At 50.3% G+C, this 12,708-nt stretch overlaps 1 protein-coding gene across 2 annotated transcripts in view; it reads left to right on the forward strand.

Moving 5' to 3' along the window:
* Positions 1-12,708, forward strand: part of zeb1b (zinc finger E-box binding homeobox 1b) — a 43,686-nt gene that overhangs the window by 19,228 nt on the left and 11,750 nt on the right. The window contains exons 1-2 of one of the 2 annotated variants that reach the window (XM_078097024.1): positions 7,109-9,179; positions 10,748-10,903. Coding sequence is in view for 1 of the 2 variants with exons in the window: in XM_040167031.2 (XP_040022965.2) it covers positions 10,748-10,903 (156 nt within the window). In the remaining variant the exon portion in view is untranslated. Of the gene's footprint in view, positions 1-7,108; positions 9,180-10,747; positions 10,904-12,708 lie in introns of those variants that run through there. The other variant, XM_040167031.2, reaches the window with a different exon arrangement.

A 12,708-nucleotide genomic window follows, 5' to 3' on the forward strand; every position in this document is an offset into this window, starting at 1 on the left:
AGACGGACACCACTATTACACGGGTTGCTCATGTTCCTCTGGAGAGCCAGCAAGCCCTCCCGCTCCAGTCGGAGCACCTGGGAGGAAGCAGCTGTAGGTGGTGATTACAGTTCAGAGACTCCAAAATAACCTCTCCTCCTCCCTTGCCTGCTCTCTCCCTTCATTCCTTCCCTCTCAGCCGCCCTCTCCCGGCCTCCTTCTCTGAGTCACTCCATCATCCATGTAACAAACACAAGACGGCCATGATAACAAAAGGAAGAGAGACAAATGGAAAAAGGCTGTGAATTGACTCCATTCCCTGCCTTTTAGTGGACTTTTTGTGGCTAGTCCTGTAAATAAAGTGAGTAATTCACGCTCCCCGGCCCATCAATATGGGGAGCGATGGGCTCGACGCTTACAGATGACTTTGGGATGAATAATGTTAGCAGAGCATTGCTGCATATGACCACCCCCTTTCTCCACCCACCTCCATAGGGTGTGTGTGTGTGTGTGTGCGTGCGCTGTGCTAAAGCTCCCATCAATCACACGCCCAGGACCTTTCAGCGAGCTACACGCACACGGCAAGACACTGACATGTGCCCCCTCCCGCTGAGATTATTAAAAGCCAGAGTGTTATCTCTGATCTGTGTGACAAGACCTGCATACACACATATATCTATCTAGATAGATAGATAGATAGATAGATAGATAGATAGATAGATAGATAGATAGATAGATAGATAGATAGATAGATAGATAGATAGATAGATAGATCGATCGATCTATCCATGTAAACCCGAGTCACACTCATGTTGGTGGCGTAACTAGAAGAGCCTCTCCTCGGACAGATCCGTCTTTCTTTCCCTCTTTCTCTCGGCTACGGAGCGCATCTCCGCGGTCGAACAGGAAGGCCAGTGTTCAGGGTCACGCACCCACCAGTGGAACCCCACCTACCCCCCCTGCACCACGGGGAGCACACGGGGTGAGAACACAGTTCCGGTTTGACCCAGTTCAGCCACCGTAGTGTCAGGGAGACAAAAGGCCAGCTCCTCTTTTATCCATGCTGGTTTTCCTTGACTGAGTCCCTGCTTCCCGGGAATCAAATTTGCAATTTTATGACCACCACATTCACAATTTCTCTCACTTGAAGGACTTTGTTAGTCACTGGGATATCTCAGCGAAATGAATGAATGAATGTAAAGTAAGTATGTCATTTAGTTGGTTGTTTCTCTCTTATAAATATTGACAAATAAGCGTAAGCTGAAGAACCTCCACACTGCTCTGTGTGTGTGTGTGTGTGTGTGTGTAAATGTGATCTGCCGGTCGCAGATCAGTTGACAAATGATCCGTTTCGATCGTCAACTGATCGATCAGTGCATCTCAGTTCTGGAAGTTGACCCGGATAAGGGATATTTAATACATAGAATATTATTTGTTACACAAAAAAACTAGAACCACAAGCACAGCCTATATGTACCAAAAAACAGACTGTGGAGGCTGAAGGTTTTACCCCTGGGACACATCTGTGATACATGTTTCTGCTTGGGGAAACTGAAAGTGAAAAAAAGTGAGGCGGCTGTATTCCTCAGAACATCTGGCTGTTCCCTAATGAATGACGCTATGGGTGACATCACATGGAATAGTCCCGAGAGTCCAGTCCAACGATTGCGGTGCAATCTGGGTAATCGGCGTCCCACCCTGTTGGCGTACGACAAACCCTCGATCAGTGCTCCGCCTCTCGGCCCAGAGGAGCCGCGACCGGGCACTCAACCAGGACGGGGAAGAACCGGACCGAGCCCAACAAGGGAAAGGCCCAGTGACGTCTTTATTCAGCTGGCAGGTGTGTTGGTGCACACTATTCTCACCAATCAATCAGTTCAGCATGTGAGTCCGGCTTCATTTCGCCCTACTTACACCAAGCCAGGTGATATAACAGAATCCCGCTGTAGGCCCATTACCGTAGATGGCAGTGGGGGGGTGAGAGATCCAGGCCCATCGATTATCCCGGCTGGACCGTCAATACTCGCCCTTTGAATTCCGACACGGTGGGCTAATGGTCACCGGGGGGGGCGACGGCAACCGGGCACGCGCCCACACAGCTCCCGGCACCTCCGGGCGTAATGGACAAATGAGGGAATTTGTCAATATCTCCATACGCAGCGGCCCGCGCTGACCCGCTGCCTCAGCCAATTCGGAAAATTCAGTCCGCCCAGTTTGCGCGTCAGTCATTGCGGTCATAAGTTAAAGGAGGAAGGGCACAGAGGACTAGTTTGACCCCCTCATGCACACTGTAGTTGAGGTTTTTGTAAACACGTACGAACACATGTATCCTTTGTCTCGCCTGGTTTGGCGAGACAGATTTTGGTAGGTGTCCCTCCAAGGGGGGGCGGGGGTGCCCCCAAGGTCGTTTAACAGCAGGGTAATGGTGTGATCGGTACCGGTTGACTGCTCTTCAGCCACAGTGGGCCCTGAGGCTGGTGTTGTGGGGAGAAGGGGCGAACCCTTCCCCGATCACACGGGAGGAAAGCCACTGGAGGTGGGGTTGGAGGGGGGGGGGGTTGTTAGTGGAGGACTGAGGTGACAAAAGAGCTTTTGTGGATGAAGGTTTAACGGCGTTAACCCCTTTCTCTCCCTGCTTCACATGACTAACAAGAAACCACTGTGACAACTGAGCAGTAGGCCCCGGGGCCGTGCGTTTGATTGCGCATTGTGTGTCAGGGGTCGTCCGGGACGTCGGGCCCTCGGCTGTCTTGTGACAGAGCTGACATTCAGGAGAAATGAGGGAGAGTGGTCAGCTGCTGACAAAATACCACGGAAAAGGAGGGTTTTTCCAGCGAAAAAAAGAACAAACGGCATGAGGAAAGAGCCCTCGCTGCACTTTAGCACGTTAGTGTCAGAATTAGTGAAGCCACAGTAGGTTGTCGACCTGGATCTTCAGCCGGGCCTCTCTGAGGTGTGCTGACCCGCTGATTGCTATAAATGGGGAACTTGCAACCCTTTCAAAATCAGACGTGACGGATAATGAAAAAGTCACTTCTGGCTTATTTCCACATTTCGGGCTGTCCGTGAATCTGTGTTTGAGTGTGTGTTGCCTGTTGCCCTGCGGCCCGTCCCCTCGCTGAGACATCTGTCGCTCAGAGCCGCGCCATTGACGACTGACCTCGCACTTTTTGTTTCCTCCCTTTCCTCCCTTTTTTTTTCTACCATCGTTTTCAAACTGTTCGTGTGTCCTCTCCCCCGTCCCCTGCCCTCTGCGTTCCTCTTCTCCCTCAGTCTCACTGACAGTTTGTGACACTGCCTCCCCGGGGCCGCCATCACTTCAGACGAGCATTGCGTGTGACAGGCCAGCTTTGTCTTTTTAAGCCATTAGCAGCTCCTGTCCTCCCCCCCACCCCCACCCCCCCACACACACACCTTGTATTAATCCGCATATTAAACACTGTAAAAAACAGTCGTCCTTTAATGAACTGATGCGTTGGGCTGAATGAGCAGATCATTCTGTGCAGTAAGGTTTACTTAACAGGTAAGCGGGAGTTAATTAGATTTTCCAGTTGAAGAATTGTTTGCCTCTTTATCCCTCCCTCCCTGCCTCCCTCCTCGTGGCCCAGTGTAACTCTCCCCCGCTCTGTACTCCCCCACAGTAAACTGTCAAGCCTAATACAGTCAGGAATGTCCAGTCACCTGCTCCTAAAATGCAACAGCCCTGTGCTACACTAACCTAATATAGACCTGGGCCACACACACAAGCAGGTTGGATAACACCGTTGTTGCTCACTGCGTATATTTAAACACACACCTCAGCGTGGCGCGGCTCAGCTGTTGGGCTGCAGTGGACTGAAATGTGTGTACCCAAGTCACAAAAGACGACAGTGTTCCTGACATTTTAAATGAGAGCGTTGCTCCCACAGAGTGGGAAAGAAAGGCCGGTAGCATTTGTGGCGGGTTAGCCGTAGCTCGCAGCGTCCCACTGTATCTATGACAGAGTTGGATGGGGCTGTAAAATCGGATCCTGTCGTCTGGCAGCACACAGAGCGGACTTGAACAGTGTGGGCCTGCCGCCGCTTGACAAATGATTATCATACTCAGTGTGTGTGCGTGTGGTCCAGCGGCGCCACGTGCAGGTGGATGATGGCTCAGACGGCGCCCGGCCGGTCTCATCGCCGACATGAGCTGCTGAAGTGGTATTCATTTAAATGTGGCCGAATACCTTCAGGCAGTGGCTCTAATAATATCCTCACAGCCCCTCCACTCAGTTTGTCCAGCCAGGACACAAACTAATCAAAGAGGAAGGTGGCCGTTATTAGAGGTCTGCAGCTGAGGCGCGAAGGAGTCTGACAGTGGAGTTGACGAGGACTTTTAATTTGACCTGCTATGTAGATTTGGCAAAAGCTAATGTAACATTTGTCCGGTCTGTGTTCCCTCACCAGTCTATTAAAGAGGGTTTTACCACCAACGGAAGGTATACCACCGCTGTCCTGTACAGGCAAAAATATTTCTGTTGACGCTATTTTTCAGTGTCTGAGGTGAGTTACAGGGCACTCACGTGTGAATAATATCAACCTCAGAGCTCAGGTGAAGCAGTTTATAACTGTGTGTAGGTTTGATAACTGATTGAGGGAGACAAAAGGGGAGGAAACAGTCACGGATAAAAAAGGTGAGCTTAAAGAGAGGGCCTGAGGAAGCACGACTGCAGGTCCTACAGAACCTACAGCACCTACTCACCCACCTCACTGCCTTCTTAGTCACTTGCCTGCAATGTGAGTAGCCGGGCGGGTTCACTGGGTGGGCATTCTCTCACCACAGAGCTGCTGAGTGTTGGAGAAGTGGAGCAGGCCTCTTCACTGCTGGCTGAAGGGAGAGGCGGTGCAGATAGTGGAAGTGGCCCGCAGAGGGTCTAAGCGCATGAATTTTTTGCAGTGTTGTCGTGTTTTTAAGAGTTTTTTTGCATCAGGTAAATGCTCTCAGTTGTTTGTTGTGGCCTTATACGACAGATATGATGGACAGATGCACCCATAGCCAGCAAAACGCCCGCTACACACCAAGCATGCCTTTTAATGGCTTTGGAGCGCTGTTATTGCTGTTGATGGGGATGTCTCACCTCCAATGTAAACATAGCTCGAGGAGACAAGTGTAAACTTGGTGGCGGGGGCATTGCAGAGGATTGTGTGTGTGTGTGTGGGGGGGGGGGGGGGCATCCCACCCGTCTGTCCCTAGCAGCCCACTGACCTTATTTAGAAGGGTCGAAAGGAGCCAGATGCAGCAACTCTCCGAGAGCTCACCGGTGCAACAGGATTTGTCATTAGTCCCGTAAAGAAATAGCATTGCCTGCCAGTGTGATTCAGCCGTATGACCTGCCCTGGGTAGCAAACACAGCCTATTACCCTGTCACTGAAGCACAGCGCCAGCATCAGGACTGACTCCAAGCGATAAAACCACAGTCAAATTCTCTTTTGACACACATTTCATAACCTCTGAGGTAATGTTGCGCAGTGTATCGGTACTAAAACGGTACAGTACCTGTATGTTAAAATACAGCCTAAAAGACGTTCAAATCTTTAAAAAAGTAAAAAGAGTAAAAAGTATTAAATAAATGGTCTAAACTTTGAATCATATTGGTTGATGTTGTCTCGGTGACGTGACATGAGCAGCAAAGTCCTGTCCCCTTCATATTACACAATTTAAAGCCCTCGCGGACTCTCACACTCAACCACTCACCACGTGGCATGAGTTAAGTCCCTGAGGGTTCACGGTTAGGGTTTGGGGGGGAGATTGGGATTGGGCCATGGCCTCAAGTGCACAAGCCCTTGTCAACAGTCCTCGGTTTACTGGAAAGAAAGTGAAATGTGGGAGTACAAAGTTGTGTATAAATAAATGCTATGATGGCACTATAGTTTTCATTGATATCTTGCTGTAAGCTAATACTAATACCATTTCTTTCAAAAAGCTGGGCAGGAACAAGCTGGTAAAAAAGGGAACCATACATGTTTTATGTATGAACTTATAAATATATAAAGTACCAGTCTAATATTGAATTTGTGGTATTGCATACAATTCTGGTATCTGGTTCTCTGCTCTGCATCTGCCAAACTGCTGGTTCCTCCCTCACTGAAAGCAACACACTCCACAAGATCAACCAGACTCTTAAATGGTAGAATGAGCTCTCTCTTCTGTCGCAAACTAAAGACACATATCTTCAGTCTACACCTTGACTAAAAACACAAAACAAATTGTAGCACTTCAATTGTACTTATGATGGCTATAGCAAGTTGTAAATTGGCCTATTTGATGAAATTGCACTTTGTTGTTTCTTGTTCTTTTGAGTTTGTATCCTTATGGTTGAAATGCACTTATTGTAAGTCACTTTGGATAAATGACATGTAATGTACTGTAATTATATTTGTAAGTAAGTAAGTATTGGGTATTGTGATATTTATGGTATATCAAAGTCATAATTATGGTATGATACCAACCCTACTTTGAGGTGCAGTTAAGTCCTTTTGTTGTTGTTGTTGATTTCTTCTTTTCCTAATGCTAATTGCCAAATGCTGACTTCCTTTAGCACTAGGAAGTGTCATTCCGAGGGTTAAGAGAACAATGGACGGCATTAGCATTAGTGTTATAGTGGAAAGTGCTCATCAGACGGGGTGGATGAGTGACCCGCAGAGGCCCATTAGCTCACGTGCTAAAACCTTGATCAGCGTCATTAGGAAGACAAGAGCCCATTGTCTCCGGCTCACCTCGGAAATGATCCACATGAAGAGCGCTGCTCCAAATGTGGTTGAAGCGCTTTGGAATAATCTCAACCGCTCATCTGTGTTGTTATTTGGTGGAACATTTAGTAGTTATGCGGCCCAGGCCGATCCAGAAGCGCATCAAAAGTGACTAATTCTCAGGACTGCCCGGTGCTATTTTTTGTTATTCTAGTGCTTCTGCTTTCTGCCCCTCCCAAGTCAAACTTGGAACGATGAGTAATAGTCATTCGATGTCGTTAGGGGACTTTTTGGGGCCTAAATGTTGTGTATCCATGGAGATGCCGCTCAGGGTGTGATGCGGTGTGGTTGGTAGACTCTCTGGTAGGGAGGTGAGGTCTCTTGGGACCCCTAGTGCCCTCAGCATCTAACTGACTGAGGGGATACGGCACAGTAATGTCTGTGTAACAACTGCCGGAGCCGACTTGTCTTCGGCTGACCCAAAAGGGCCGAGCTTGCAAGTTTGAGGCAGCCACAAGGGAAGAAAAAAAATCCCAATTCCTTTGTTTTGTTTTAGGCACTTGAGCTGACCTTCCTGACTTAGTGGGAGGAAGGCTGTTGTTTTAACAAGACCAGCAGCGTTTACCTCAGCGCCGAATGAGGCACCTCACCTTGAGACGGCATACTTGAGGTTTTGAATGGCACGGCTTTGTTTTACTTTGGTTTGAGCCGTTCCCTTTTTTTTCTTTTTTGTATTGGTTGGCTTCCCTGAGAAAAAAGATATTTCATTGCAGAGCCGCAGCGGCAGACTTTGTGACGACGGAACGCTCTGTCGTCCTCGAGGACGTCTGCGGTGGTTTGGAGCTCTGAATGAGATAAGTGACTCCCAAAGAAGGGAGACGGCACCAAGGCTAAATATAGATACGAGGAGAGAGGTAGAATGAAGGGGCAGACTAAAACTGTGGCTGCAGTCTGCCATGAGTCAGTGTGTCTAATCCCAACCAGAAGTACAGCAGACCTCACGATATATGTCAGTCGGTTGGCTGAAATTAGCGGCGGGGAGAGCACACACCCTTTGATCGGTCTCTTCAAGACTGGCAAAATTGTTTTGGTTGAGCATTCCAGACGCACCTCCCACACATTCCGCTACGGGAGCCGTCGGCCTGAAAGTAAGACGTAGAGGTTCACAGACGTCCTTACAGGTGATGCATCAAGATAAAGCTCACCGCGGACGGGCCTGTCTTTGTTCACGGACTGTGTGTGTGTTGCTCGGTGTCCCTCGTCCAGAGCGCCGTTATTAGGCCTGTCACTAACACCTCCATGGGCCTCGGAGATAGCTCACTCCCACAGAGGCTGAGATAGCGCGATTCCTACCCGGCCCGCCCCCAGTGTATGAATTCACCAACCAAGCCATCTGCTCGGCCGATTGTCTTCCTGTTCATCAATCAGAGGAGCACAGGGCCACCAACCAGTCAGGGCGTCGCATGGCGCTCCAGCCCAGTGCCAACGGATGGACAGCGATAAGTCCGCCAAGGTGATCCCTCTCTCACGGGGCAGCATTTTGGGAGCATCCCACCCCAGTCACCCGGTCCTGTGCCAGTAATTGATCCAGCCTGGCAGCTGTCATAATAACACAACCCCCCTCCCTCGGGGGCCAGCACATGAAAGTGTGGCTGAGATGGGCTCTCTTGCTGCGTCTCCCACTGGACTGGGAACTTTGCAAAAGGGTTGAAGAGTGACGGTGAGGGCGGAGAGATCCAGTCCCTCGGGGCCCCCTACTGCACCGCTCAGAAGACGCGTGGGGGGCCTGAGATCAAGCGTCACATCTGAGCTGTTTGCCTCGTGTGTATTTTGCCCTCTCGCCCAGACCCCCGGTGTTTGTGTGTGGGAGGGCTCTGTGGAGGTGTGATATGTGGCCAAAGCCACGGGCCACAGGCTTTTATTTTACAAGGTGTTCAACGCCAAACTTTAAGAAGTCCGCTCTTCACCCACCGGCGCGCTCTCTCTCTCTCTCTCTCTCTCTCTCTCGTGCTCGGCGGCGTAGGAGTCGTCCTCCTGTTGTGCGCTAGCATGTTAGCGCTAATGAGGCCAGCTGTCCAAACGGCGAGCCGCTCAGCCAGAAGGGGCCGCAGCCTTTGTTGGTGCGAGGTGTTACATCTCCTGTCGGAGCACACATTCTTGTCGCAAAACACCGCCGACCAATTGGCACAGGAAGACTGTTTCTCTGTCCACCTCCCCCTCGTTGGACACGTCCTAATCCTTCACTCTTTACCGCACCCTGCGGCCCCCTGCTTTCATTGCCCCGCTGGCCGCGGCCACCACCTCCGCTCTGCAGCCCCCCGGCGCATTGATTCTCACTCTGCAGCTTTTTGTCTCATCACCTCTGGACACACGGCAAACGGAGAGCGTCACCTCAGCTCCACACCTGAGTGGATCCCCGCCTGCACAGCCTCTCAGAACAAAGTGGACCATACATCACCTGGCAGGGTGTTTCTAGAAGAAAAGGGAGAGGTAGGGGGTGAGAGAGAGGTTACATGAGACTGGTTTATACCGTTCCACAATGCATTTAAATTCAATTTGTTATCAGTCCATTCGATCACCAATGTTCCCAGGTCTTCAATTGTTCTATTGCCAGTCAAAGGATGTGCGTCACCCCTTAACATTTCTATCTTAAACTACAATCTGGTGGCAGACCCTGCATATTATATTGGAAAAAAAGAGATATTTTGGAGTGAGGCACAAGACGAGAGGTTGAGAATGAAACTCCCCTGATGAGCCCCGATAGGATTTTGCAGCTGCGGCACAGCGGTGTTGACCCTGCGAACGACTCACCAAATAACAGTCCTCCTCCGCCACCTTTCATCCCCCCCCCCCCCCCCCCAGCCTGATCCCTGCATGTCTGCCCAGTTTGCGTGAGTAGTGATGCGGAGAGAAACATCTTCATTGATTGAAACGGAGGATCATGAAGCTCCCCGATACGCCTCCTCCTGACAAGCAGGGGAAAAATAAATAAATAAATAAATACAGCACTTCAGAAAGAAGTGGGCGGGAGGGGTTGGGGTGAGTGAAGAAGAATGTTCAGCTTTGTACTGCCAGTGCGTATTCAGCAAGTGAATGCAGGTGTGTGTGTTTGTGCGTGTGTGTGCATATTGTGTATGATGTGAGATAAAGTAGCTGGGAAGGTAGTTTCAGTGCCGCAGCCCGAGCCTGCTGCTGACTGGGCTGCTCGCACCGGAGAATTGATTTGGCCTCCGAGAGGATCTGCAGCTCTCTCGGTGGAACAGAGGGATGGAGGGGGAGTGGAGGGTGGAGGGTGGAGGTTGAATTGGAAGGAGAGTGGGTGGAAGTAACACAGGTGGAATTGAGAGGTGGAAGGAACTGAAAATGAAAAGAACGGGAACACACACTTGCATCTGACGCTGGCCGGCGGTCGGGGAGATTTATTCCCTGAATAAGGGTCTCTAAGGGCCCGGCTGTCTCCTGGCTCCTTTAGCCCATAACACAAACCCGACCAGGTCACACCGACCCCCACACACACTCCCAGTCCACCACTTCAGCCTCCAATCTAATGATCTCCGACACCGGTGCTGCATGTCTTGTCTGCAAGTGGCAATGTTCTGAGGCTTTTTCCAGGGCCACACGGATTGTTGTTTCCGGAGCTTGTGTTCACTCTGGATTCTCATCTTTGTTCAAACGTTTCATACTTTTACTTCACTGAGGCCACCGAATCATCGGCTGCGGTCTTTTTGAAGCCCCTCCTCCCTCTGCTCTGTTGTTGGTGCCCAAGCTGTTTTATTCTCTCCTGCTTTAACAACCCACTTCTCTGTTAAATTGGTGTTCCCAGCCCCTTAACCCCGCCCCCTCCCCCATTTCATTTAATAGTTCAACATTTAAATGACGATACAAGTTTAACTCCACCTGCATTCCAGCCTTTGGCTGTCGGTGCTCACAATCAAGTAGCCCAGACAATATTAGATTATTGTTTTTATCCTTGATACGCACAAACGATCTCCTTTTCAGGATTAATACAAAATAAAAGAGTCATCCTAACCTCTGTCCCCCCATGTGTCCCTGTGCAGTGACTAACTATGGCAATGCAGTGGAGGCGGGCTCGGACTCCGATGACGAGGACAAGCTGCACATCGCCGAGGAGGAAGGAAGCCTGGCGGACGGGGCCGACTGCGCCTGCACCCCGCCGGACGACAAGCGCGCCACGCAGCGCTGCTGGGACGGAGGTGAGACTCATTGTTATCGTCACGCACAGACGCAGCAACCTCAAGCAAACACACACATCGCGCCTCCAATGCATTCCACAGTATTCCCTAATGTGGAAAACTTCAGCACAAGCACTCATTTGATTATTTTCTCCTCAAAATCAGCCAGGGATAACAGTGACTGATTTATTGTTCGCCAGAACTGTTCATTGAGACGAGGAACGGCGAGGGTTTCCATACCACCTGCATTGTCCCAGTTACTCAGCATGCATACCCCCCCTCTCTGTCTGAGCTGCCACAGAGAGCGTCACCGCCGAACGGGCCCCTCTATTGACGGTTGCCACATCTATTCCGTTTGACCACGGAAGGGTTAAGTTTAGCAGTGCCCCGCTGACGTGGGCACACAGTCAAGTGCCAGGCTTTTGTCTCATTGTGAAAACGCACAGTGAAAGGAAACCGGTACTACACGTGGTGGCTGACAAACTAAGGCAGGAAGCACGATTTCAGAAGAGAGACAATGCCAACGCCGGGAGAGACCTTCAAGCAGAGAGGGCTTTACGGCACTGGTGGGCATTGAACTGGACTCCTTTTTATCTCAAACTACGTAGAAGTGACATCAGAGCCACAGGAAGGCCTGATGTCAGAGGTGTCCACCCCCCACCTCCAAAATAACAATTGCAGGTGCTAAAGGATGTCAGTGCTCTAAGCTGGGCTCAAGGCCTCATACTGCACATAAATGTGTGTGTGTGTGTGTGTGTGTGTGTGTGTGAGTGAGTCCGGGGCCCGAGCCAAGTACAGTATATGCAACACGTATACAGCTCCGTATGAAACGTAATTAGATATTCAGCCACGTGGATATTTATTCTAGGGTGTCGCTCCCTTTTGTCAGCTTTTGGCTGGATGTGTCATGAGTGAGGGACGTGTTAGAGGGAGAGGTTTGGGATTTAGAGAAAAAATGTCCAGCGTCCTCTTTTTTTCCTGCTCTCTCCAGCGTTTCAGCTCGTTTCATTTTCAGTCGACCTTTCAGTTACTCACGCAGACAGAGATGTGCACGGCGTAGCCACGCGTTCCCCGTGCGGCGCCGGCGTCCCCCCCGCTCTCCAGCCGTACCTCTTCGCACAGAGGGAAAGTTGGAGGAAGAATAATGTCATTGGTTTTGGCCGGGGCTCGTGAACACTAAACACTTCAAAAGCATGAGTTACACTGAAACAGCTCAGTGAGCTGGCTGTGCTCCACACTTATGGCTGATCATGCATATTTCCCTTCCTGGCCTTCACTTACGTACACACACACACGCCTCTCTTTTTTACTGTCTGTAGCTGTCATAACATACATGAAGCAACATCTTTCTTGTCATTTCCTGACGAGACGGGAGGAAAGCCACGGGCTTGTAAACAAACAACCCCTCCCCTCAGTGTGGTTTCACTCCCGGGGGCGGAGAAGGGTCCAGGCCCAGCCTTGAATTTTGACGGCCAGCCGCTAATCTTCTCCTCGGCACAGCCGAGCTCGTTCAAATTAAAAAAGAATCTTTTTACACTCCTTCTCCTGGGACAGCCGTGCTCTAAAAACCTGAAGCGGTGGTTTTTCAGCGTTGTTGCCATCTGCCCGGTCCTCCCCTCCCTGCTCCGTTCCCTCTCACTGGTTTCCTCTTGTTCTGAATCATTCCTCTTGATTACATGGTATCATGCTCGCTGTCATTACTCATTCACTCCTAAATGATTATGTAGTGCCGGAGCGGCCAAGTGTTGGTGTGCATTAAACTGCAGCCTGTTTTCCTCCAGGAACAGGCTGAGTGACTCCAGGGGATTTAAAAAGGCAGAGAGAGC

The sequence above is a fragment of the Gasterosteus aculeatus genome, chromosome 21, assembly GCF_964276395.1.
Source record: "Gasterosteus aculeatus chromosome 21, fGasAcu3.hap1.1, whole genome shotgun sequence".
Lineage (NCBI taxonomy): Eukaryota > Metazoa > Chordata > Actinopteri > Perciformes > Gasterosteidae > Gasterosteus > Gasterosteus aculeatus.